Source organism: Manacus vitellinus, unplaced genomic scaffold (assembly GCF_001715985.3).
Source record: "Manacus vitellinus isolate BGI_N305 unplaced genomic scaffold, ASM171598v3 scaffold_13_pilon, whole genome shotgun sequence".
NCBI classification, from domain to species: domain Eukaryota; kingdom Metazoa; phylum Chordata; class Aves; order Passeriformes; family Pipridae; genus Manacus; species Manacus vitellinus.
Genome location: NW_021938999.1, coordinates 11,867,527 through 11,892,932, shown reverse-complemented (window position 1 = coordinate 11,892,932; position 25,406 = coordinate 11,867,527). Strand labels below are relative to the sequence as shown.

The following is a 25,406-nucleotide window of genomic DNA, read 5'->3' as shown; positions in this document are numbered from 1 at the left end:
TCAGTGTGGGAAAGCAAAGCATCTGTGTTACAGCCTGGATTTTGTTTCAGGTCTTTTTCTGCTTTTCCTCCTCCTAAGCTTCCACTGTCCTGTGTTTATCTTCTCAGGTTTTTGGGTTTTGTTTTTTGCTTACTAGGCTCTTGGTCAGAAGGTCCGCCAGTTTTGGAATCATCCCATAAATGCAAATTTAATTGCACGGAAATATGTTAAAGTTTTGCTCGAGAACCTGGGGAACAGGCAGGTAAGACCACAGAGGCCTTTTTTTTCATCTTGTGCTTTGACAGTGTTGAGATTGCTGAGCTTTCTTTAGACTGTAACACACTAATGAAACACTGAAACTTGGTACTGTGCAACTTGTAGAGCTAACCTGCAGTGTTCTACCTTACAGTGCAACAGGTCTATCCCTGAGAGATTCTCAGTCCCTGTGGAGTTTTTGCCACTGAACTACCTGACGAGTATGTTGACAGAGATAGAGAATCAAGGTAATGTTAATTCTGTATTTTGGAAGACCAGCAATCGTTACTCTCTGATGCTCACTTAGATGTATCCTGACTATATTGACATAACTTAGTTCTAAAACTCCAGTGATGTCTGAACACATAGGTTTGGTTGTCTTTCTGCTGATAGGAAGTGCCAGGGGACTTCTTCACTGCATATCCTTTCATCCAAATCCTCTTTGTGTTGGATCCAGACAGCAAACCTGCATTTTTCAGAACCCATGTAGTAAAATGTGCTTGGTGTACAGCATGGTGGTAGCTGTTGTGTGTTCAAATGGGGAGAGAGCGGTTTGGTCCTTATTTATGTTCCTTGTGGTAGCTAAGAGGCAGCCAAAATCAGATTTTCCACCTTAGAAAAGAGTACCCATATCCCTGGATTCAGAGGTATTCTGAAGTACCAGACATTTTTCCTTGCCAAGCCGTTCATTTTTGTGAAGCACCGTTCCCACTGATGAGGGTCTTTGCTTCGTCCAGCGAACGTGAGCACCCAGAGGTTTTGAATTCTACCTAACAAGCAAGGTGCCTAGGGGAGAGATTACTAGCTGTGCCTGTACCAGTAAGCAAAATATAGTCAGGATAAGGACCTGAAGGCTAAACTGAGACTGTCCAAGTATGGGTATGTCCATTTGGAGAGGAAAAAAGAGTTAAACCATATAGCAATATATGACCATGGGCCCTAGGCCATTTTATGCACTAGCACTAACACAACCATTGTGCTTTAATCTTGGTTTGGATCTCCAGAGTAGAATTGGTTTGGAAATCCCTAGCAGCCTCCAGAGATGGTTTAGCTTCCCCCTGTGTGGGGTATCATTTACTTACATCCCACTAATGAGTCAGTTTTTGCCATGGGTGAGCATCCAAAGGACACCACTGAAAGCTGTAAGTATTTTGGGTACATGAAAACACAGTTCTGTCTATTACCCCTTATCTTTTGGTACTGTAGATGAAGATGTTTAATAGACTGCAGGACTGTAAGTGTATAGGAGCATGTACAATTTTGTAAATACCTTCTCACCATGTTTTTCTAGGTGTGCATCCATATGAAAAACAAGACCATGTTAATGCAAGATTTGTAGAGGAAATGGCACTCAAGCACACTATGACGCTTTTGGGCCTCAAATATTCGTGAAATGTTGTGCTGTTGAAGAAGTCTGTTGAACTGTTGTGCTTGTGTAAAAGTATTCACTTAAATGCCATGTTGTTTCCCAAATCACCTGCAGTTTTGGGTTGCTGCTGGTGCTGACATGAGCTACTGAAAACAATGTTTGGTCCAACATACTAAGGTTGAAATTACTGACTTCTAGATAAATGCTTGAGAAATGCATTTGACACAAACCCAAGTGTGAAATGTAGCTATGGTTTCATTTTGAAGTCATCAAGTAAGTGGAACGACGGCGAGTATCAAAACATGCTGTGAAAATTGGTATTAATGGCACATATTTTAACAATACAATTCTGGAAAAGGCAGTCCAGTTGTACAGAAACAAGAGCCAGTAACAAATTAATAAAGGATTTCTTGGTGTGATTATGTAAAGCAGGTAAGAATAACAAATCAGTTTTGTGTCAGGCATCAGTAATGATGTATTCTTTCCTTTTAGTGGTCATCAGTTACCTTATGGTACTTCTGCCTCTGGAGCTGCATTGTAATATTTTCAGTTTTGTAATTAACACAAAATATCATCTCCTTAAAGTGCATGTGATAGATTTTGTTGTGGGTTTTTTGTCTGTTGGTTTTGAGTTTTTTTAAAGATATATATAAAATATTGTAAGCAATACAGGATAAGAACAGAGCTTTTGAAATTTATCTTAGCAGTATCTTGGACAGAGTTTTACATAATTCTTTCTTACAACTTCTAGTGTTACAGTTCAAACCTCAGCTTCAGAAAGAAGCTTAGGGAGGCTGTTTTTCCTTTGTTTTCAACTTTTATTTGTACATTACTGAGCCAGTATTGTTTGTTCTTTTGTTTTAAGTTCTGAACTGTGACATTAATTTAAAATGGTAATAGTGGTTTGCTATGCAGAGAAAATTGTCAAGTTCTGCCATGCAGGATTTTCTGCAGTCTTTATTGGATTTTACAACAACTCTACAAAATTTCAGCCTATTAAACTAGAGAAACTCATTAACAATTTGATAAATTTTGAAGGTTTTGAATGATAACCTCTGATATTTTCTCTTAGTAGTTTCCACTGATGCTTCCTCTTCCTTACCACTGAAATAAAAAGATCTGGTTCCTGGGAGTGACTCTGCAAGTTCATGGTCACTCTCTTGTCCTTGCCATCAGTGAAGCTTTAGCTTTCTCAGTGACTGCATAGTGAGAAGGAATATTTTTCTCAATATAATTAGAATTTCTCTGGGAAGTGTAAACTCCAGACTTAGACTGCAGAAAGCCATGTTGGTGTGTAAGTGGTGGCCACTTTGTTCATATTATATTAATAAGAGAAGATTTTCTAGCCTTTTCTTTTTAATGAAATGTATTACAACATATCCTCAGATGCAATAAAACTCTACCTGGAAAAAAAAAAAGCATAGCATGATGACCACTAACTTTTCTTAACACTTTAAAATACTGCACTCTATTTGGGATACCAGGAGAAGAGGCTTTGGATCACCAACTAGTTAACTGTGCTTCTGGCATGAAAAAATACTTTGTTTTCAATATGGAATTTGGCTGAACACTAACAGACATTCCTTCAGTGCAGTGTAAATGCTGCTGACCCTTAGGATTCAGCAGCTAGAATGGCTTCTTCTGCTTCAGGTGCTGTCTGTTGAGGTGTCAGATGGCTGTGCAGTAGATTTGCTGAAATGTCTCCGATCTGAACTGGATTCACTTGGTCTGAGAGGAGCCACAGCTCCATGGGGCCTTGGGAATGGGGGACTCTGTTTCTCATCTGGGATAGAGGTGGTTGGGCATTGCTGGGCTGTTGTGTGGGCATGGCCAGGCACTGCATCTTGTTCCTCCTCTGTAGGGTCCTGTCAGAGAAACACAGTGTGATCACATAGGGATTGTGTGCTTTAAAACTCCAGTGCTCTCCTGAGCCAAAGGAAACACCATTAGTCTAATCCTTGGCAAGCCAGGAAAGCTGGAGGGGTATTAAAAGCATGAGGTTTTGACCATGTAGATGGGAGTTTGTCCTTTTAAACAGTTGACAGTTTGAGCCTGTCATGCTTTCATTATTTGTGAAGAAAACAGATTAGAGGAACTTTTAAAAGCCATAATAATTGTAGACAGAACATCTCGGGAACAATTCTGTTCCTGAATACAGTTACTGCAGTGAGCTTTTATGCACAGCACTGAAAGGAAACTGAGTCACAGCGTGAGGAGAAGGGTCAATGACAGAGAAGATTCTTATTCTAAACCATTATTATTCTGTAGGAGCTCTCTGCTCTGGGATCACTGACTGTCTGAAGGACAGAGGCAGCATCCAGCAGGGTAGGGTTTGAAGCACTATTTGATGTGCTGCCCTGCCTATCCTCAGTGTCTTGCCGAGCAATCTGATTTCTTGCTGCTTCTGATCTGATGCTCATTGCATCCGTTATGTGGGAGATGCTAAACTTATTTCTCCTGAATACCACACCCCACCTTTTGCAGCTTTACCTTGAAATCCAGTGGAAAGCAGTATTCCACTGATGGCTGCCTCACCCATCAGCCACAACATGGTCACACAAACTACTTTAATAATCCAAGGTGACATTTTTAGTATATGATCTCCTAAAGACTGAATAACCTGCTCTAAGCGGTGTTGCCAGACTAAAGCTCCACAAACACACTTTAGGAGTTGTCTCTGTCTGTACCATGATCTGCACCAGCTCCTGGAGCTCCATGTTTGCCGGTGAGCAGCTCCACATGGAGCCAGCACAGCTCTTTTGGAAAGAACAGTTAAGAGTAGTGAAGGGATGGGGCTGAACACCGAATTGCAACGCGTGACAAAAACTTACTTCAGCTCTGTCTTCAGCTGCTGCTTTGTGTGTCTTGTCACTGCCTAGGATCCTCAACCATTCCTTTTCTGTTTCCTTAGGAGGGGGGAGACCTTGACTTATCCTCCATGAAGCAGTCATTACAAATTGTTCTTTTTCTCTCATTTCCTGCTGAAGTTGAAGGACAAGTGATTGCCTCATGGTCAACTCTGCAATAAGAGCCCTCCTCTCCTTGGTTTTGTCCTTTATCTTCCTCTGCAGTTCACTTATCTGAAATTCAAAACAGCTGCATTGTAGTTAGGGTTTCCTTTTAGGCACTTACTGGGCATGACACTTAGGTCAGCATTAGGTGTCTGAAAACAAGTTCAACTTGACAAGGTTTTAAATATGTATGGAACATACTTGAAAATTACTTAATTTCTGTAAGCACTTGGAACCACAGAAATTGGCAGCTCAAGAAGTCAGATTTACTCCAATACGCGACACAGAAAAGCACATTTGTTGTTGCTTCTTGCCCTTTTCAGCTGGACAGCAATATTCCCCCTGCCCTCAAAGGCCCAGGACCCCAGTTCTCTTTGAGTTTATGCATGGTTAACTTTGTAATAAAGGTGAAATAAGGCCAACTCTTATAAGATAATTTAGTGATAATGCAATGCAGAGGGGCCGTGGGTTGTGGCATTATCCTCGCAAGGGACACAACTGAAAAGGAATGTGACAGGAATCCTTGAGTCTGACTGGAGTGATGTAAAAAAACCCAACAAAACTTAAATACTCTTTAAGTGACTAATAGGGAATTGGGAGAGTCAAAGTACTTGTGAATGTAACTTTTGGCATGCTGCCATTGTTACAGTAGTTTATTAGCCCATGGCCATCATTTCACAAACACATGACCAGGATATTTCTCTGTCTGTGGAAAATGAAAGATTGATAATAAAAATCTGTTTTGTTTTAAGCCTTTCTGCCTGCCAAACCTAACACCTAACAAAAGAAATCAATGCTGGCCTTGTTTTACATTAATTACTTAGCATTTTTTTTCTGCCTTTCCCTCAGCTCTGATCTATTTGCATCTTTTTCATTAGGAACTTGGGAGCTGGGAGCATTTTTGGTCTTTCACAAACAATATTACTGGCAGTTAAAAGGAAATAGCTGTCATTGTATAAAAATAACTATTGAAAATTATGTTTCCTGTGTGATTCTCCCTACCTAGATAGCAAAGGAACTTTGAGCCAGGTACCAAGTTCATCTTAGTGTATGTTGGAGTAGAATTTACCTGGCCTTTCTTTATATCTTTTTAGCCTTTGACATGTTTGTTGTTAAGTACACGTGCAAAAGGAGGATTCTACAAAGTTTCTAAGCATCTACTTCAGAAAGAACTAATCCTATATTTTTGTGAAAGGTACCAATTATGGTGCAATTTTCTTTTTGAGAGAAAGTGCATTTACCTAGTGGTTTTGATATTATCTATATTATTGCTACCATGCATGTTTATAATTTCTGAAGAATAGCTTATGACTTGCCTATCAACGTTTCCAACCACTTTTGTAATTTGCAAGTGAATCACCTCTTGCCTAGATATTATTTCATTCTGTATAGGTTTTCAGGCAGAGTGTGCAGTGCACTCCTTACCCTTCTAGCAAACAGCAGCATGTCCTGCTTCCGATTCTCTGCCTCGGCACGGATTCTGTCCGTCATTTCGGAAATGGACTCGCAAAGAAATTCCTTCTGCATCAACTTCTGCTCCTTTTGCAGCAGCTCTGCTTCCAGCTGCAGCAAGGAGGAGGACACAGGGTGTAAGGAAATGATAGGGGAAGGTGCAGCACAAGGTGTTCTTTGATTGCTTTGAGCTGCTGAAGTAATACCAAAAAACCCCAAACACTTTCACTATCAGTTTTCTCAAAATTTTCACCCTCTCTGCCAAGTATCAGGCCCAAGTTGGCTCAGTTGGTTACTGTCAGTCATACAATTCTTCTATATCAGACAGGGCCCTTTTTGGGGTAGGGCTTACACTATTGTTACTGCCTTGTTATGCTTTTTTTGAAAGCAATGGGGGTTTTTTCTAGTGATTTTTTTTTAATGTTCTGGTTCCTTGAGTCACACCATAATGGGAAGGTTTCAGTTCTTGCTTTGTACACCTTTTTCCTCCTGATGCTAAAAAAAAAAGTATGGGCTCCATAAACTAACAAAACAAATACAACTACAATGATTTTAATTCCCAAGGAGATTGAAATAGGTGTTTAAACTTATCATGGGTCCAAGAAGCCCTGCTTTTTAATGTGCAGGCGGGTGAGAGCAGGCTGTGTTGTGGCCTGCTTGGCTATGCAGAGCTCCCTCCAGTCAAGGAATATGGGACAGTAAGGCAAAAAGCTCATGTAATACAAGCAGCAGTGTTCAGGGTATGTCCTTACAAACTCGATTTCATGACATGAGTGTGTGCTGCTCTGAATTTGCTGCTGCTGCCCGAACACCTTCACAGCCCTGTGTGAATCGCCCCAACACTAAACACAGTGGGAGGAGTTTTGTGTCTCTATAAATGGAACAGACAAAAATATATAAGAAAATGCCATGTCTGCTCATTCCATTCCTTTACCTTCTTCCCTGCCTCATATAGAGGGCTCTGAAATTGGCTTTTGATTGGACCTAATGCTTCCCTCCGAAGTCTCTCAGGGCAGTCCCCAGCACTGCAGCTCCTGGGCTGGCCTGGCTGCTGCTTCCACCTGTTTGGTGGCTCCCTGTTCAGCAGGGAAGCAGAGCAGTAGAGCCCAGCACTGACAAGGTGGGGTGTTTGATTCTGTGTCACACAGGCAGACTCTGTTAAGAGGGTGGCAGGTCTGCCTCCCACTCACAGCCCGTGTGTCCTGGTGGAACAGCTCACGTCCAGTTGCCAAAGACTTACAACTGTTAGCAGTTTATTGTTCTGCATTTATTTCCCTCTGCTGCTTTCCTTAGTGAGGTGGGTGTGCACTGAAGTGCCAATAGTGCAAATGGACTGGTTAGCAGAGGATGCAGTAGAGCCAGGTGTACCTCACAGAGCTCCCCCTCCCCAGCCTCTGCTGGAAGAAGTCAAAATGCCCCACATCCAGTTGACCTGAAAAGCAGACACTAGGCTGGAGTTCACAATAGCCAATCATAATTATTTAAATTCCTCTTACAGAAAGTTTATTTTAAAAATAAAAGACACAATTTGCATTTTATAAAAGCGGTCAAGCACAGCAGGGTAGCTTATGATGTGAGAAGTGATGTTACCTGTTCAATCTTTTTTAGCAGTTCAGGTGCAGATGGGTCCTTCCCTCCCATTTCATGCCTTCTGCTTTCATTTGTGGCATCATCAAAAATTTTCTCCAGCTGCTTAATCTTTTCCCTGCACTGGGAATACTAAGAAACAAAAAGCCACAATAGTTATTTGTTCCCACCAAACTCATCCCCATACCTTGGTCCATAGACTTCAACAGACAAGTTTCCTTGTTCTGGGAAGGAGGGAGGGTAACACAGAAAATGATGAGCCCTTTTAAATTTTTATTTTAAAAGGGAACTGCAGTGTGACAGTTGCAGAATGGAGGAAACCCTGCTGTCTGACAGAAATTGAGTTCCACCTGAGGTCCTCAGGCTACGGTTTTTTTATCCTCAGTAATACAATAAAAGTCCTGCTTCCCCATGGGTTAGTGCTGAAGGTCTCATCCCTACAGGCATCCAAGTTTTCTACACTGAATTCCCAGGCACATGTCCTGAAGTGACTCAGCGGTGACACTGAGCAATGTGGTACCCCAGGGACTCATAGAGGCAGGTGTTCCCTGACCTTTCTGATGTGAGACCTTCCCATGGAATAACACTTCCCAGAATATGCTAGATGGACATCCAGGCTCCACGTAAATCCTCGCTGAAGGAGTGACTGGGGCCATTTTTTCATGTTTGGACTTGCAAGACTGACAATGGTGGGGTCATGTGCTCTGATAAGCACCTGGCCATCTGTCAGTGAGTTGTCACTGCAACCTTGAGCTATTAGCACTGACATAACTCTACTCAGGTATAAATGTTAACCATCCACTGCAGCTGATGATTGATTAAGGAAATAAGTGGTCACTGACTCTCAAAGTTATGAACAGTCACCAGAATATAAAGTAAATGTTTAGATGTTGCTGGGATGGGGTTTGTTCCTGGAAGTTAACAAGTCATATTTAACTAGAAAAGGGAAAACTTACAGGACTTCTCAGATGTCAACGGAACAGTACCAGAACAATTTTTCTAGTAAAAAAGTACCACACAGCTCATTCCTGTACACTTTGTCTAAAAGTAGGTAAAAACTTTGAATGACTGTAATGAACAATTTCCTCAGCAAACCATGATTTAGCACATAACTAATGTACTGAAAGATATATTTTAATTATAAACAACTAAAACTCAAGTCCAAAAATACACAGAGTAGAAGAATGCAAAAGTAGGGCCAGCACAGCAGGATGCAGCTATGCTTCCAGTGATCTTTCTTATCTGGGGCCAAATTTCTCATCCACTAACTCAGGGGAAAATACCTTTTTGAAGGCAGTGGTACCTTAATGAGATTAGGACAGGAAAATTTTGCAGGACTGAATAGTTAATTTAGAGAAGGACTATTGCAACAAAACCACTGTCCAAAAATCCATTAAAAATCCATAAAAAGTTTCATGTTAAATCTAAATACTAGGCTCGCTTTCAAATGCAATAGGAATTCGAAGTGATCAGATGCAAGACTTTATCTAAGTTCTAAAAGATTCTAAGTCTTAAAATGAAAAAAAAATCCTTCCTTTCTTGGAGTGGATTTGATACAGGGTATAGGAAAAGGCTCTAGAAGAGCAGCTTTTCTATGTTGGATTGTAATCTGTCAGGAGGGATGGTTGAAGGATGCCCACACAAGAGGGAACATATGCCTAGACTGGTCTGAAAAAGTGGACATCCAGCGCTTATTTTTGACATCTCAAAGACAGTAGGTGAGGTATGTGCAGCACTAGGAAAGGGCAAATATCAGACTTATTTTCAAAAGTGAGGGGAAAAGGAGCTATGGAACCACAGATAACTTGCCTTCACTTTCTGAAGAATCAATCTGGAGCACATCATTAAGTCTCCTTTGTTGGTGTCAAGAAAAGAAAAAGGGCAGGAATAACAGCCAAGAGAGGTGTGTTGAGTCATGTCAAAACAGACCGATGTCCTATTATGATGATTTCACAAGTGTATGGATGACAAATAGTAGGTATCATATTGATACATCTTGATTTTTATATAGCTTCAATATTGTCTCATATGTGATTCTCACAAACAAGCAAAGGAAATGGGTTCTTGATGAAAATATATGGTAAATACCTCATCGGCAGTATAAGGTTAAGCTCAGAGAGACTGCAAGTATTTTTTGGAGAAGATTCAAATTCAAAATCACCTTAGTCTGAAAAAAGGTCTGAACTAAAAAGAAAATATTAAATAAAAAATGCAAGTTGCTACATGTAGGCAGGAAAAGTTGCCTGTACAAACACAGAATCAAGGTCAACTGGTTGGATGCCCTTTTTTAAAAATGGGTCTGGTTGTTACATACATTTACGTGAAGATGAATCTCTGTCGTGTCAAGAAGAGCTGCCATCATACCTGGACACATAAGCAGGAATGTAACTTGCAAGATGCCTGAATGAATCCTTTCACTCTCAGCCACTACACACTGTACCTCAGGACAAATAAAGACCATATTGCCAAAAATAAAAGAAATGTAGAAAAATAATGATCTAAGAAAATCTATAAGGGCTGATTGAAAGAAACAAGGCTGTGTAGCCTAGCAAAAGGATGGGAGAGGAACATGGTTAACTTCTAGTAACAAGAAATGTTGCAGAAAGGAAAAGAATGGTCTGCTTGTCATGTCCCTGATGTACAGAATACAAATCAATATTCTTACACTGCAGAAAGAAAGATCCAGGCTAAAGGTCAAGAAAATCTTTCCAGTGTTAAGGAAGAACTGGGATAACTTGCTGGGGAAACAGGTTTCCCAGTGGTGGCTTGAAAGCACAGCTTAGCCCCCTCAAGAATGACAGGCAATCTGATGCTGGCATAGGAGCAGGTAGCAGATAAACTCTTTATCTGTCTATTAGTCCCATTATTTTATGCCTGTGGTGATGTAGTCTGGAGATTTTCATGGGATTGTATTAAAACCTGGACAAATGTTGTTGCCAAATGCCTCAAATAAACTGACAGTCCTTGTACATTAGCTGAACTCTGAGGCATGAAAGTCCCATCTACAGCACCATGACAGCTCAGCAGGTCTAGATGTTGGACTAATTAATGGTTGATGCTAAGTATTTCTCACTGATGCATGAAGGCAGATTAGTTTTTATGGGTCACTTCAAGCAGCAGGAACAGCCCCTTGATGTGCAGTCCCAATTAAAAGTTACATAGTTTTATGCCCAGAGAAAATCACCTTACAAACTCACCAGGTACATTTTTTGAGTCAGATAAAGGAAGTACCTGTAAATATTTCTATTTTTAAATCTTTATATTGATAGTGAGAAACCTACCTAGTCCATGTTACTAGCACTTGTTTAGAAGAGGTCTGGTCTTGCTTCAGAGAAGGGGTTTTTTTGGCTAAACTATTCACTGATGTTTCACTCTTTTGTGGAAATAGGCAGCTTCTGATGAAAAGTCTACAAGCGGAACATACATTACTTGGATGATTAAGCAGCTCATGTGGAATATGAAGCTGCTCAGGTGAAGTGTTTGTTCTTGCTGAATTGGCACCCAGCCCTGATCTGTGCTTTTCACCTTCCCAGCTGCTGAGATTATGGGTCAGTTTCTGCAGCCTGTAAATATTTCTGATTTTAATTCTTTACATTTGTAGTAACGAAATACCTAGTCCATGTTACTAGCACTTGCTTCAAGGAGATCTGATGTTGCTTAAGACTGAAGGAGACAGGAAGGGTAGGAAAAAGGAAGGAGAAAATTTAAGAAGCACAGATAGAGGATTCAGCCTGCCCATATCAGATGGTCTAAATTTTATTTAAATTGTAGATGACTTTTAGAGAATCACAGAATCACAAAATCAATTAGGTTGGAAAAACCTCTGAGGTTATTGAGTCCAAGCTATGACTGAACACCACCATGTCAAGTAGACCATGGCACTGTCATGTCATCTTTCCTTAAACACCTGCAGGGATGGTGAGTCCACCACCTCCCTGGGCAGCCCATTCCAATATCTAATCACCCTTTCTGTGAAGAATTTCTTCTTTCTTATATGAGTCAAAGTTTCCCATTCCATTGATGGGCAGAGGTAGATGCCTTGAGCATAAAGACCTCCTGGAGAAATATTGTGCTCCCTACATAAGGTTATCAGGATTTCCCTCTGGAGGCAAAGACACACAATTCTTTCCCTTAATAAAGAGACCTTGTTCACTTATCTGCATCATTTGTGGGCTCCTAACATGCAGTTAAGGTTAGGGACTGGTTCCTACACAAGGTCACAACAGAATGGAGAAATAAAACAAAGAGGAGAACTCAGAAATGAGATTTACAGTCTGCATTAGAGGAGCTCTAAGGGACTCTGATAGAAATCAGGGTTTCATAGCCCTGTGGTGCACAGAGCCTGTCTCTGAACATTTATAATTATCTACACTGAAAACCAGACAAATCACAGACCAAAATGAGCTCCTATTACCCCATCAGAGGGCTGAAGACCAGTGATTTAAAGCTGTATTCACTACATCATCAAGTCAATGTCTCGTGCAAATTATCATTATCATGAGATCCTTTAACTGTGATAACTGAACAGAAGCCAAATTGGATTTCAACATGGATTCAGATTTGTAATTGGTACAGGAACAGAGGTTTGTTACTGTATTTGACTCAATGACTCTCAGTCTCATTCTAAATCTTACCTGAAAATGTCTTTTTTTCCCTTTACGTTGTTTTTTTCTTCCCTACTACCTCTGTTCATAGTTTAAATCTGTAAGAGCCCTGTAAAGTTCTTTGGGGTATGATTTGCATGAGGTATTGTACTATGTTTTATTCTTGTAGCAGAGCATACAATTTCTTCAAAAGGCCAGAAGTAAGAGAATAGTGCAAGCACTATTAAACACTGAGTCACAGCTCCCATTGATGCAAGTTTAAAAGGCAATGGTAAACCCTAATTTATGATTTTGTGCAGGCACTAATGGAGTATGTATGGGGAAAATTACCATCTGCAGATAAGGTCAAAAGTAAATGAGCCATTTCAGAACGCAAGGAAAGAATGTCCCAAGAACTGCAGTTTGTTAGTTGTTTAATGTTATTTTGTAACTAGAACTAAAACTTACACTGTTTTCGTGTAGCAGAAAATATATGTGGATTATATCATTGTAGGCTGCAGAGTTTCCAGAGTAGGCTCAGGGTCAAGTGTGAATTGAGTTATTATTTCAGAAATTTGACGATCTAAGTGTATCTCCCACCCCTCCACCTACTCCATCAATACAGTTTTAACAAATTTTATCTACAGTCCCATTTTTGCCCCATGACTCCCATTCTCCAGCTTAGTCATACTGACATTTCAGGCTATGGGGAGGGTTAGCTGAGATTCCATACCCGGGAAGCATTTGGCATGCGTGTAACAAAGTGCATCAGCCAGTTACACATAAGCATAGAAACTCTCACATCTGAAGTTAAAAACATATGTCAGTGTTTTGCTAGACAGGTGTATTACTGAACTTGATGTTTTAAATAAACCTTGTACATCCAGATATTTTTTTCAGTGAAATCACCCTAAGCTTTAAAATACAGAATGACAGGGAAAAAAAAGGGTTCCTCTACCACCAACCTGTATCTGCAGTCTCTCCAGGTTTGCATTCAGGGCATTCTTCACTGGGAGCTCTTTAAAACATAATGCAATCTCTCTCTTTTTCTCAGCTACCTTCAGCTTCAGAAAACTGATCTTTTCATCCATAACTTGCATCTTATGATCTCCATTCCTACACAATATCTCTTGCCTGTTTATTTTTTCATGTAAAAAGCCTAATTCTTCATCTCGTTCTCTGAGCAGAAGACCACTGAAATAAGGCCAAAGTGAAAAGGTAAATTTTAAAAAAAAATTACTCATATTCAGTGTATTCCATTCAAGAACACAACCAGTGACCTTGAAAGATAGTAATAATCTGGGAAAATTTACAAAGCTTTCACAAATATTATTTTAATATAATGGCAGTATTTTAAATAAGTAACAAAATAATTACAATGTGAAAATCAGAGAACAAACACTTGGAAAGATTACTCTCACATAATTTTTAAGGTCTTCTGGCCTTCCACAGCATTTAAAATGGATTAAGAAGATCAGAAAGATTTAGATCATCTGCATTTTTATACCTTATCTGTGCACAATGCACAAATAGAACAGGAGGCTACAAGGTCTCAAGGCATTCAGTAGCCAAGCAACCATGTTTTTTTGAATAAAATAGTTCTGAAGAATGAGCATTGTCACCAGTGGAGAAATATCCACATAATGCAAAGCAGCACTGACGGTGCAGTGAGACAGATTATTCAGGAAAACACTGAACTGCAGCAGACTTTTTAGTATTCCTGAATACGATTGCTCAATAAGCTGAAAACTACTGCTGCTTCATAAATGTCAAAATTAAACACATATTAAACCTTAGATCGAGTTTACATATGTACCTCTCCTCTTGTTGCTGAATAGCCCTTTCACATTTTTTGTGTAGCTGCGCAATTTCCTCTTTGATGTGGGTGACTGTCGTGGTCAGTCTCTCAAGGTTCAAATGCTTTTGCTTTTCTTTTATCTCATCAATGACTTGTGCAATTTTGCAATAATTCTTTTTGAGCTGCTCTACTATTCTTGCATTAGTTTTAATCTTCATATGCTTTTCCTGCAATTTTCTTTAACATAACAGAAATGTGGGAATGTTTTTAGTCCTTTCAATTTGAAACCAATTTCAGCAATTAAAGGCAGATCTTAAACTTATTCCACAAATACACAAAGGATCCTCTATGTCACTCTGCTTCACAAAAGCATTACAAGAAGTAGAAAGACTCTCTGAAATGGTTTTTCTTTGCAAGCTCTTTCCAGCTTGAAAAGAATTGGATTATGGCCCAAGAAAAATGCTATAAAGGGAGCACTGCACTACAGCTCTTTTATTCTCTACTGGGTAGCCCAAGGGGCCATAAGAATTAAAGTTCAAGAGCAGAAGCATAAACTGTGATGAAAAGTCTTAATGTGTAGAAATCCTGCCCTTCTATTTAAAAAACAATATTTAAATCATTTTTGTGGTTGCAACTCAAAGCTCTCCTACTTTATTGTTTATAAAATTATGTATCACAACATTAACACGAGAAAGTTATCAGGTTACCCATTTGACAGAAAAAGAAAATCATAGAGGAAGGTTAGTGACAAGATCACATAAAAATAAACAACAGATCTCATCATTTCCAACATCCTATGCTGGTCACTGGATGATGGTTCCTCACTTAAAAGACAGATTCTTGTTTTGTGTGAATCATTCACTTGCTCACAACATGGAACTTGGAGTTAGTGCCTTTGATCGGTGGAAATATCACTTCTGGATACACAGCATTATCTCTGCTGGGAAGGTATTGACATCAACATACAAAAGAGGTAGTGAAAGGAGAAACATAGTCTCCTGTTGAAATACAGACCTGCAGATGAAATATCCTCCCCTCCTAGGCTCCACCATTAAATTTCTGAATTTCTGTATCCAGAGCAGGGAGCTGCTTTCTGGTTCATTTTCCCCACATGTATAATGCTTTGAGTACCACAGGGTATTACTGAGTTGAATTAAACTTCTGTAAATCAAGTTTCAGACTGAAAGCATGACAGTATTGCAGAAATGCAATGTGTTTTAAATATTTTCTGAAAATTTTTTGTCTTATCTGGACCGATACTCTGTCCTCCAAATTGTATAAGCTGCAGTGAAGTCAGTGATACCAATACTAAAGTCTGTTACTGGGATCAAAAATATTTTTCATAGGCAAGAGAATTACTGAGAATTCAGTACCTCTTGCTAGTTTTAAATCCAGGCTTGTAGAGACCAAAATATCTGTTAGATCTATATTGAGTAGGACCATCTATAATAATTATATATTTGTGATATCTATACAATATTTATCTGTCTTAGCCTTTTTTCCCCTTCTTTCATCAACTGCTAAGGTCTCAAAAATTTTACCACAAAATGTCAGCTTGTACACCTTGACAAAATCACTTCAATCATTGAAATTCCACTTCTTTTACAGCTACCTCCAGAGTGACTTTGAAATCAAACTACTAAGAGATTACACTGTTAGTGTATTCTTTGGTCTGATTGTGCAATTTTTGGTACCAAAGAACAAAGTTTTGGGAAAATCAAGTTATTTTTAAACTACTCAGTTTTTGTTGTCCTGTTTCATTTACACAGCTGGCTACTCACTATCTCCCTACTTGCCCAACTATTAATTTCCAAGACATTGTAATTCTGTCTATATTGCAGAATATCATCACTAGGATTACAAAAAGATGGCAACAAGATATCTCCACTAAATAATGGTCTAGGGAAAAACAGAGTCACAAACACCAGTTATTCTGCCACATCTCTTTGTTGTGAATGTAACCTTTCATTTTGTCTAAGATTGCTTGGAAATTGAAACCACGTTTTGTTTTATCTGAAATAAATGTTACCTAATAAACTCCATGTGAGTTTGAACCAAGAAACCCCATTTGTTCTAATTTAATAATTAACAGCCACATTACTAGCTAGTGACTCATTTAATATACCATGCACAACTTCATTGTGGAATCATATGTGCCAGACCTCTTTTTCTCTAAGGACAGCAAGTATGAACACAACAGTATCGCTCATATTGAATGGAACAGCATGATAATGCAAACATTAAGAGATCTAAGAACAGTGATATAAAGGAAATGCAATGAAAATTTATCCCTTTGAAGAATGGGAAAGTGAGGGAGTAGCCAGACAAACTTCAAGAGTGTTTCTTCCCATGCAGTGATACCCAAGCCAGTTGTGAAGTCTTAGGGGGATAGGAAATTCGAATAGATTATGTCAGGGTATTGCTAAATGTCTTTGTTTTAATCAGGTTTTAAAAATCAGAATAATAACTATCAAGGATAATATAGGCATAATTGAAGACAGACTAGATTCTCTCCTAAGATGTTTTCTAATCTTACATTTCTATAATTGTGAACTACAGCTTACTTTAAACTCACCTGTCCTTGGCTATAAGAGTATTCCTTAAATTTTCTATTTTATTTTCTAGGAATTTTACTCGGTTTCCAGCTTCCCTTGCTTTCCACTGAGCACCACGCACCAATTGTATACATTTATCCCTTTCAATTTGGATAAAATCACACATTTTAGCAAATCCTTGGAGTCTGAAGAAATGACACATGTAAAAAAATAATTATTAGAATTTTATGCATACATTACTTGGATAATGTCTTTGATGTATTGTTATTATTTTCTTACTGGTTTTGGATATCTCTTCTCCTCTTTTTATAGACTTTTAATTCAACATTCCTTCTTTTTAATTCTTTAATAAGACTTTGGAGTTGGATCTGAAATTTAAATAGAATTTAGCGAGCACTTTAGATATGTCAAAGAAACGTCTTCAAAGAAATTACTTAGAACAGCTCTTAGATGAGGAAAAGACAGTGAAAGCAGATAATTATAGGAACTTTTTCTAATGATGATTAAATATTTTTATTAAAATGACATCAAAGAGCACCATTTTCCCATCTATATTAAGCTGACAGTGACTGTTACTAATGTAGATAATTTGATGCTGCATCTTAAATGCCTCGTCCCCTGAATCTGGAGTTCTGCTGTTTCTACTAAGCAGCCTCTCAATTCCATCACTGTATCATTATTTGGCATATGCATTACAGAATTGTATGTTTACAAATAAAATTTCTTTTTTACTCAATCCTAACTTTTAAGTAATCACTGATGATTGAGCAGGATGCTACATGTGCATTCTGCTAAGGCTCTGGACCTTTTGATTTCAGTTGTGTTCAGCCCTCAATGGCCTGGGCCACTAACATTCAATGGATAGGCCTTTTCTCCCCTCCCACTTCCCAGTGGAGGAGATTGGTATTAGGGAAAGCTGGTGGGTGATGGGTTGCTGAATTAGTACTGTTTTATTTTTTTTTAATCTGTTTATAGACTGATTTTTATTGAAGGTACAAAACCTGACATGTTTGTTTATTCTATTTTTATAGGCAGTCAAAGATTCCCAAGGTGCTAGAAGGGTGGCTTAACTAATTTATCTGAACACAGACATACATTTTGGAACATAAATAGTTGGTTCCCATATAGCAATTTCATATTTAGTAAATAGTGTGTGACATCACACCACACACATGATATTATAATAAAAACAAATTAATAAAAATGCAGGCAGCAAACACAATGACTAATCATAGGAAAACTTTTCTTTCCCTTTGCTTTCTCTAAATCAATATAATTAGTTATGCCTTGAAATTTAACAGGAAAATAAAGATTTCTGCCTCTCCTTGGAATGAGTAGTGTTCTGTTTTTCTCCTGATGTCCATATATTTCTAAAATAAAACACAGAGTTGTACTTCTGAGAATCTTGGGTGAGGTTATCTGCTTTTCTGCCTCTTTCTTTTAAATTATTCATTTTATTCTATAGGCTTGAAAGAAAATGTTTTTTCAAATACCTTGTTCAAATTGTGGACTGATATTTTAATAAACTGCAGCACTGCACCACGAATTGCCAATGAAACACCACAGTATTGTGTGAGCTTCCTGTGTTCTGATGGAATTTCAAAGCTAGAGTGGGAAATGAAAATAAGGCTCCCCTCACTAGTAATTTAATTTCTCCCTATATCAGTCTTTACTTTTGAGAAGTTTTCCAAATATATAATATTTTACCTTGGCTTTCTGAACATCCCTGGATTTCAGTTGCCTCTCATCAGCTCTGAGAGAAGTCAGATGTATAAGTTTGGATAACTCATCTCTGCGTTTTTCCTGCTCTTTGAAAAGCAAGCGTTCTTTAGCAATGCATTCTTCTAACATGTGGGCATCCATATCTGAGATCATTGCCTAGAGAAAATTAAATTTAATTCCTTATGCATCAATGCAGCAGTGTTGGCAAACCCAAAATTGAAAATACTTTGGGCTTATCTGCAAAGTAAAAAAATATACAAACTACATGGATTTAAAAACATAAATATTTTTTAAAAATTTTTTTTAAATTACAAACAAATGGTCTTTAAAATTGAACAAATACTATGCCATTTTCTCATCAGAAAGCTGCAGCTAGAAACTCCCATTATTTTTTCTTCAAGCAGTTCCTTTAATCTCATGTTAGAAAACCAACTGTTACAGTGAAAAAATGTGAGAAAGCAGAACTCAGCACCTGTTCAGCCAAACGTCTCTTGATCACTTCAATTTCCTCCTGCACTTCTCGTCGTCTTTCTAATAATGCTTCATTATTTCTTGCCTTAGTTTCTACCTAGAAAAATAAACCAAGCTCACTGAATGATGCAAACAAAAAATTAGGAAAATGTAAACTGCAGAGACTCTATTTGTAGTTACTCAAATTAAGAAATTAATTTTCTTTCTTATTACAATAGCTAGTCCAAGAGTGCTTCATTGAGTGTGGTTCATCAGCAACTTCTCCAAGTTTCTCAAATTTTCCTTTTAAGAACTATGAACACTAAACTTCGCAAAGCCCAGTTTAAGGAATGAATTTAGAAGGCTTATGTTTTTCAGCAACTAAACTGTCATTAAAAAAACCAATAATCACAAAAAGAGACTATGTAAAAATGTCACCTTCTAAATTCACGAAGGATTTTCAGAATGAAATTCCGACCTTACCGAAGGAAAAAAATAGATCTACCACTGACTTTAGTACAGTCAGTATTTCACATCTATGCAGATTGGATATCATATTTTTTCTTTTCATTATTAAAGTGGGATTTTCCTTAGGCTCTAGAAGGTCAAAACTAACAACACAAATATTTATGTACTATTTTTTCATAAACATTATGGGAAAATTTCTTTATTCAATCAGATATTAAAATTATGTGAAGGAATAAGTTAGAAACTACCTCTCACTAAAATATACCTGAACAATCTCACTACAACTACTTGCACGATATAACTCGCAAGACAAAAGGTTGTATTGACCTCACTGTGACTAAATTCACTTAAAAATTCTTTATGGTTATAAGCAAGTAAGAAATAAACGCAGCATATGCAGGCATATTTTACCTATGTAATTGATGGGGACAAACTTTTTAGCAGGGCCTGTTGTGATAGGACAAGGGGTAATAGTTTTAAAATAAAAGAGGGTTGGTTTAGTTTAGACACAAGGAAGAAAGAAGTTTTGTACAATGAGGGTGGTGAAACACTGGCACAGGTTGTCCTGAGAGGTGGCAGATGCCTCATCCCTGGAAACATTCAAGGCCAGATTGGACTGATCTCAGAGCAACCTGATCTAGATGAAGGTGTCCCTGCTTATTGCAGGGGTTTGAAATAAATGACCTTTAAAGATCCCTTCCAACCCAAATTATTCTATGATTCTGTGATTCTAATTGCAAGTCTGTAATTCATATGGGTGGGAAAGAAATCACATTTAACAACACATCTGGAAGATTTTCAAAGATATCTTCCTCAGATCTCAACCAGATGTTAGAGATCAAAACACTATAAATCAATACTGATAAGTAGATGTTTTGCATTTGTGATTTTAACTTCTGTGATAACACTGTAAAATTAAACATTCATTTGCATTAAGTGAAAGAGAAACAAGAGCACAGTAAAGGTCAAACTGTGGAGTTAATTTGGTTGCAGCTGCCAGCTCACAGATTTGATTTGACTTAGGTTTACTAAAAGGTCAATAAAACTTGTTCTAAGAAAGTGATTTTCACTCTTGTTGTGGGTGCAAAAACAGCTTTTCTTTGAAGCCTATATTAGTTACCACTTCTGCTGTGTTAAAGTTAAAAGCCCATATAAACATCTTTAATCCATTAAGGACTTTTGTTCACATAAGACATGGCTAAATTTAGGCACTTCTGGCTGTCTCTGCATTGGCCTGACTGAAGGAAAGGCATGCATGGAGAGGAGCAGCAGTTCTGCTCCAGGCTGGTGACGGCCGGCGCTGCAGTTCTCTTTCACACAGAACATCGGCGTTTAGCAATAGCTGACCTTTCACAACTTACTAAGAAGAAAAACACATTTGAAGGAAGTGTTCCTGTAATTTCCTTGTTCTAAAAACCAGTCATTTTGCACTTAGCTTATGATTCAAAATAAGAGAAATTTGGGGAAGCACGCTGCCATACTGCTGCTTCTGCAACCACATATTTAAACTAGCGACTGATTCTTGTGATTTTTTTCACTTGGAATCACAATGAATAAATGTGAATATGGGGGTTTAAGTAGTTAAAGGAATTTTATCTACTTAAAATATTTTTTTTTAACTTTTACTAGGTGTGCTCCCAAGTCTTACACATTAAAATTGCCTCTACATAACAAAAGCCAAACAGGATCAGGGTTGACACTTGACTCTCCCATACTGCAGTACTGCCTTTGAACTGACTGCTGCAGAGGAGCCATGATTTCACATTTGCTCTTCTAAAAGAGCTGGGAAAGGAATCAGAGAAAACACCAAGCATGGGAAGATGGGCTAAAGCAACTATATTGCTGTGGCCTGTTTGCAGTAGGGCAGCATCTGCAACTTCTTGAGTAAAATACTGATAAGAATTCCACTTTTGTCTATCCTGACATTCTCTTTCCTCTACTCCTCATGATGATGGTACTTGTAAGATATATACAATGTTCTTGTCCTTTCAGTGTGAAAGAACTCCGCTGGGCTGGATTTCAATCTCACCCCAGACTGTGAACTCTGATCACAGTTGTTGGTGAGTTACAGAATTTGATTTTAGCATTACATGTGGTTTAGCATTACAATTGTGGTTCTCCCTCCAGGAATATTTCTCCAATAGGAGCACAAGAAAAAATGCCATCTCCTAGATTCTCTAAGATGATTCTCTTAGCTAAGCTTTAAGATCAAAGTCTGGAATGTGAGTCAGCCCTATAAACATTATTTCAGGGAATTCAATCCAAAATTTTGTTGTGTAGTTATAGAGCTTTCCTCACTCCTTACAGGTAAACTTATATTACTAGGTGAATACAAGTGAATTCAGGAGGAATTTCAAGAGAGATAAAAAGATATTGTTTAATAATATTAAATATTATCAAGTAATATTAAAGTTATTTAAATAGAAAAGCTAAGTATGTATGACTTTTGATATGAGATAGTTATTTTTTAAAACTTTATAGTGAAGTGATGTAAGTAAGACTCTTTTCTGCCCTGAATTGCTTAGATGGACCAAGAAAAATTTCAAAGATAGTGTCAAAGTAGGAAACATCAAGTCCCGTGAAAAATATTCACCTAAATAAACAAGATTAATTTTGTAACACTGACTTACAATTCAGACTAAGCAAGAGCAAGTATAGGAGAAAAAAGAAAGAAAGAATAGAAGAACCAGTGATGAGAGAAAGAGAATATTAAAAATTTATAGGCATAGTAAATTTTTAAGAAAGAACTGGAAGCAGAAAAGAAAGAAAATGCTTTGAGTACACAAACAGAATGAGACTTTCCTTTAAAATCACCATTGTCAAAAGCTTAGGTAAAACAGAAAAGAGCAAAGAAATATAGAAAGCGGAATGAGTGAAATACTAATGCAAGGAGGAAATGAGGAAGTTGAAATAAGTCTTCTCCCCTTCCTTCTTCTAGGACTGTCAAGAGATTTGAGGACTGCCATGAAAGATTTCTTACAAGAAAAATTAGAATCTTTATGATCAATGCATTCATACAGACCTCTGATTTGAGTCTTTTATGCTGTGCCTTATCTCGTTCCACAGATTCATAAATCACACCCAGTTGTACTTCCAACACTTTTAAATTTTTCAGTTCTCTCTCCTTCTGTGTTTGTTTTTGAGTGAGAATATCACGTTGGTTTTTGTTCTCTAAGATACATTTATTTAAATTGTTTTCCAGAATTTCTCTATGGAGATAGACACAAAATTTTAGCAACTTCACCAAGACATATATGTAAATAGGCATGGCCATTTTAATGGGTTTTGAGTACCTCATTATTATGGTGGAGCAGCAAGATAAACTCACAAACTACTGACAAAAAGTCCCTAAAAAGGTAGCATTTTTATAAATGTAATCAATTCCAATATTATTCCTAATTATGTCAGTGGGATCTCATAGTCTGTTCTAAATATGCTAAAAAATCCAGGGAAACTAGCACATATAAGAAGACACAGTTTTTACTATGAGGTAATATTTCAATGTAAAGAGGCACAGGCTTTCAATACAAAACTTTAAAGGCAAAAGCATTGTTACTGAGCATATGGCCATGATTACAACTATACATGTCCCTCTGCAAAGAAGGAATAATTTGAAGCTTGTCATCAACCTAATAGTTTATTTTACTTTACCAAGTATATATAAGCTCATAATTCAAGGGAATATTAAAGAGATGAGTAACCAATCCCCACTGAAATTCAGGAGTTCATGAGTGCAGACATCTATGCTCCTCATTTGAAAATGAAAATACTGACATACTCTTTTCTTCTTCAGTTTACTTTTAGTGGGCTACACAGGAAAGAAAATATCTGTACTGAAGAGAGAAACCTTCTACAATATTGCCCTTTTCAGGGTAAAATCCAGTTTCACTCTCCCAGGATTTTATCAAATGCTTATGCTTTTGGATGTTTTTCTTCAAGCCAGATACCAGATTCCAAATTTTTATATAAATATTTCTGAAGTCAAAACTAAACCTGATCATTTCCAGTCTGCACTGGTTGCAGCCTAAAATTTGAAAACAGAAGCAATACAGCAGAAGAAAGAAACAGACTTTTGAGAACAGGGAATTGTTCACTCATACTACATGGCTTATGTCTCTAACCTGTCTGATAGGATTGCTAATTCCTTCTCTGTGTTAATTTCTAGTAATTTTGTCAAACTAATGCGTTCTCGTTCTTTGCTTTCTAGCAAAACTTGGTTGCTATCCAATTCCTTCTTTACATCTTCTCTTTCCTGTAAAATCTCTTCAGTCCTTTTTTCAATGGCTTTCAGAGTTCTAGTCAGCTCTCCTATTTCATCATTAAGGGCTTCATTCTTCTTCTCTGCATCGCTGTGGATATATTTTAACAAAGCAGTAGGGGTTAATTTTTCTACATGCATATTTAAATGGCAAAATGTAATTGGACACACAGAATAATTTCACCTAACAATATAGGCCATATGTTTGAAAGCAGACTACACACAGTGAAAAGCTTCAAATTGCAGTACAGTTCAACAATAAAATTGCAGTTAGGCATGGGACTAACTGAGAGTTTAGCACCATTACAGTGTTAAAAAGAGTTCTAGCAAACTGATTCCTGGTAACATTACTAGGTACATAGGTGTGACGCTTCTAAATATTATTCCCAAGACTGGGAACTCTGGTTAGCTCATTCTGTGATGTGAGTATAAAGTATAAAGATTCATTTAAGTACTTCATTAATAGCAATCTACACAATGTAGGTTTCAAAAATTGCTTCTCTGTAACACTATAGGGAAAACTTCTTAGATTTATGATGGCAGAGTTACATTATGCAGAATAGTGAGGAAAACGTAGAAGAAAACCATCATACAAGTTTGAAATCCAAGAAATTTAACATAATAAACATAGCAGCTTCTGTATTAAAAATAGAGACTGGAAGCAGGAGACACAAAAACTTCAGTGCACCAACAGGGTACAAACTCCATCATTCATCCGGATGGCAACTGGACCTTTGGGATCTGTGAGTGACCTGGCTGAAACTGCACAGTGCTAATTAGGTTTTACACTTACAGAAAACAGCACATGCCATGCTTCAGGGGAGAAAAACCCCAGCTCCACAAGGGAGAGAAAAAAAAGACTGGCTACTGACTTACATTTTCCCTATTGAAGTATTAGAGACCACAGTTTATGTCAGGAGCTTACAGCAAAGCACCTGTGACTCAACAACTGGTACAGAAGTAGCAAGGGAGAATGATCATGTAGCTCAGGCCAGACTGTCAGCTGTGGAAGCTGCTGGTTTCACTGAGCCCAGCAGAGAGTAGCTAATACACAGTCCCTAAGCACTAGAAACTGAAAAAAAAGCCTAATTGTGAGATTACACGGTAACATTATTTTCCACTAAACTTCTACTAAGTGTCATATATAGTAATGCAGTACAGTAGGATGGTTAAGCAAATTTTGACCAAGCTTTGCTCCAAGTCTTTCTTTGTTGTACTTAAATTTGCCATGTTTCACTCCATATACTATATTTTTCAGTACAGTGCATGGATTTTAGGTGAATAATAGATGCCTTGTTGAATGTTGATCCTAATTTTAATCAACAACTATCCTCAATCATCTCTATAACAAATGGATTGGAAGAAGTCATACTTATATATTTATGTATATGGAATTATCTATTAAAAACATACATTTTTTTCCGATATATCTTCTCAGTTTCTTTTGCAAGTTGTTTTGGAACACCAAGGATCTTAACTAGCTCACTCTAGTGACAAAACAGAAAGGTTTGATTAATAGCCTCAAAAACTGATGAGTTTTCATAGCAGTAATATTCACTTACAACTGCTGTGAACATGGGTAGGAAACGTGTTTTTTAATTACTTGTGTTTGTCCCAGGGAATTGTAGCTGCTACTTTTGAAAATAAAAATTGATATTTACAATTTCATTGCATCTGCAAGATAAAAATCATGCTTGAATATTATTAATACATTTTTTAATGTTATTTATCCATGGAAAGGAAAGCAGCAAACCCAGGAATGTTTAATCATATATCTGTATTAACTTTAGTCTGAGCAACCTACAATAACACAATATAGCAAAAATGTCTTTATAGAAACCATTTTTTAATCAAAACCATGACTATTATTATTTCCTAAAGGAGTAATAAGGATATGGCACAGCAGCATGTTTCATGCC

General features: G+C 37.6%; 2 protein-coding genes across 5 annotated transcripts in view; one reads left to right on the top strand and one right to left on the bottom strand.

The window, feature by feature from the left end:
- GSAP (gamma-secretase activating protein) overlaps positions 1-1,991 on the top strand; it is a 42,877-nt gene extending 40,886 nt beyond the window's left edge. Inside the window, 3 exon segments of the mRNA XM_025894623.2 lie at positions 137-241; positions 389-482; positions 1,526-1,991. Of these exon segments, the coding sequence (XP_025750408.2) occupies positions 137-241; positions 389-482; positions 1,526-1,626 (300 nt within the window). The 3' untranslated portion in view covers positions 1,627-1,991.
- Positions 1,992-2,000: 9 nt separating this feature from the next.
- CCDC146 (coiled-coil domain containing 146) overlaps positions 2,001-25,406 on the bottom strand; it is a 70,841-nt gene continuing 47,435 nt past the window's right edge. For 3 of the 4 annotated variants that reach the window (XM_029958132.1, XM_018068084.3, XM_029958133.1), the window contains 13 exons: positions 24,901-24,974; positions 23,351-23,578; positions 22,252-22,438; positions 18,784-18,879; positions 18,297-18,467; positions 16,869-16,957; positions 16,610-16,774; positions 14,053-14,271; positions 13,202-13,430; positions 7,657-7,785; positions 6,040-6,177; positions 4,435-4,683; positions 2,001-3,468 (listed from right to left, as the gene is read on the bottom strand). In XM_029958132.1, the coding sequence (XP_029813992.1) occupies positions 3,250-3,468; positions 4,435-4,683; positions 6,040-6,177; positions 7,657-7,785; positions 13,202-13,430; positions 14,053-14,271; positions 16,610-16,774; positions 16,869-16,957; positions 18,297-18,467; positions 18,784-18,879; positions 22,252-22,438; positions 23,351-23,578; positions 24,901-24,974 (2,193 nt within the window). In that variant the 3' untranslated portion in view covers positions 2,001-3,249. The remainder of the gene's footprint in view (positions 3,469-4,434; positions 4,684-6,039; positions 6,178-7,656; positions 7,786-13,201; positions 13,431-14,052; positions 14,272-16,609; positions 16,775-16,868; positions 16,958-18,296; positions 18,468-18,783; positions 18,880-22,251; positions 22,439-23,350; positions 23,579-24,900; positions 24,975-25,406) is intronic. The other variant, XM_029958134.1, reaches the window with a different exon arrangement.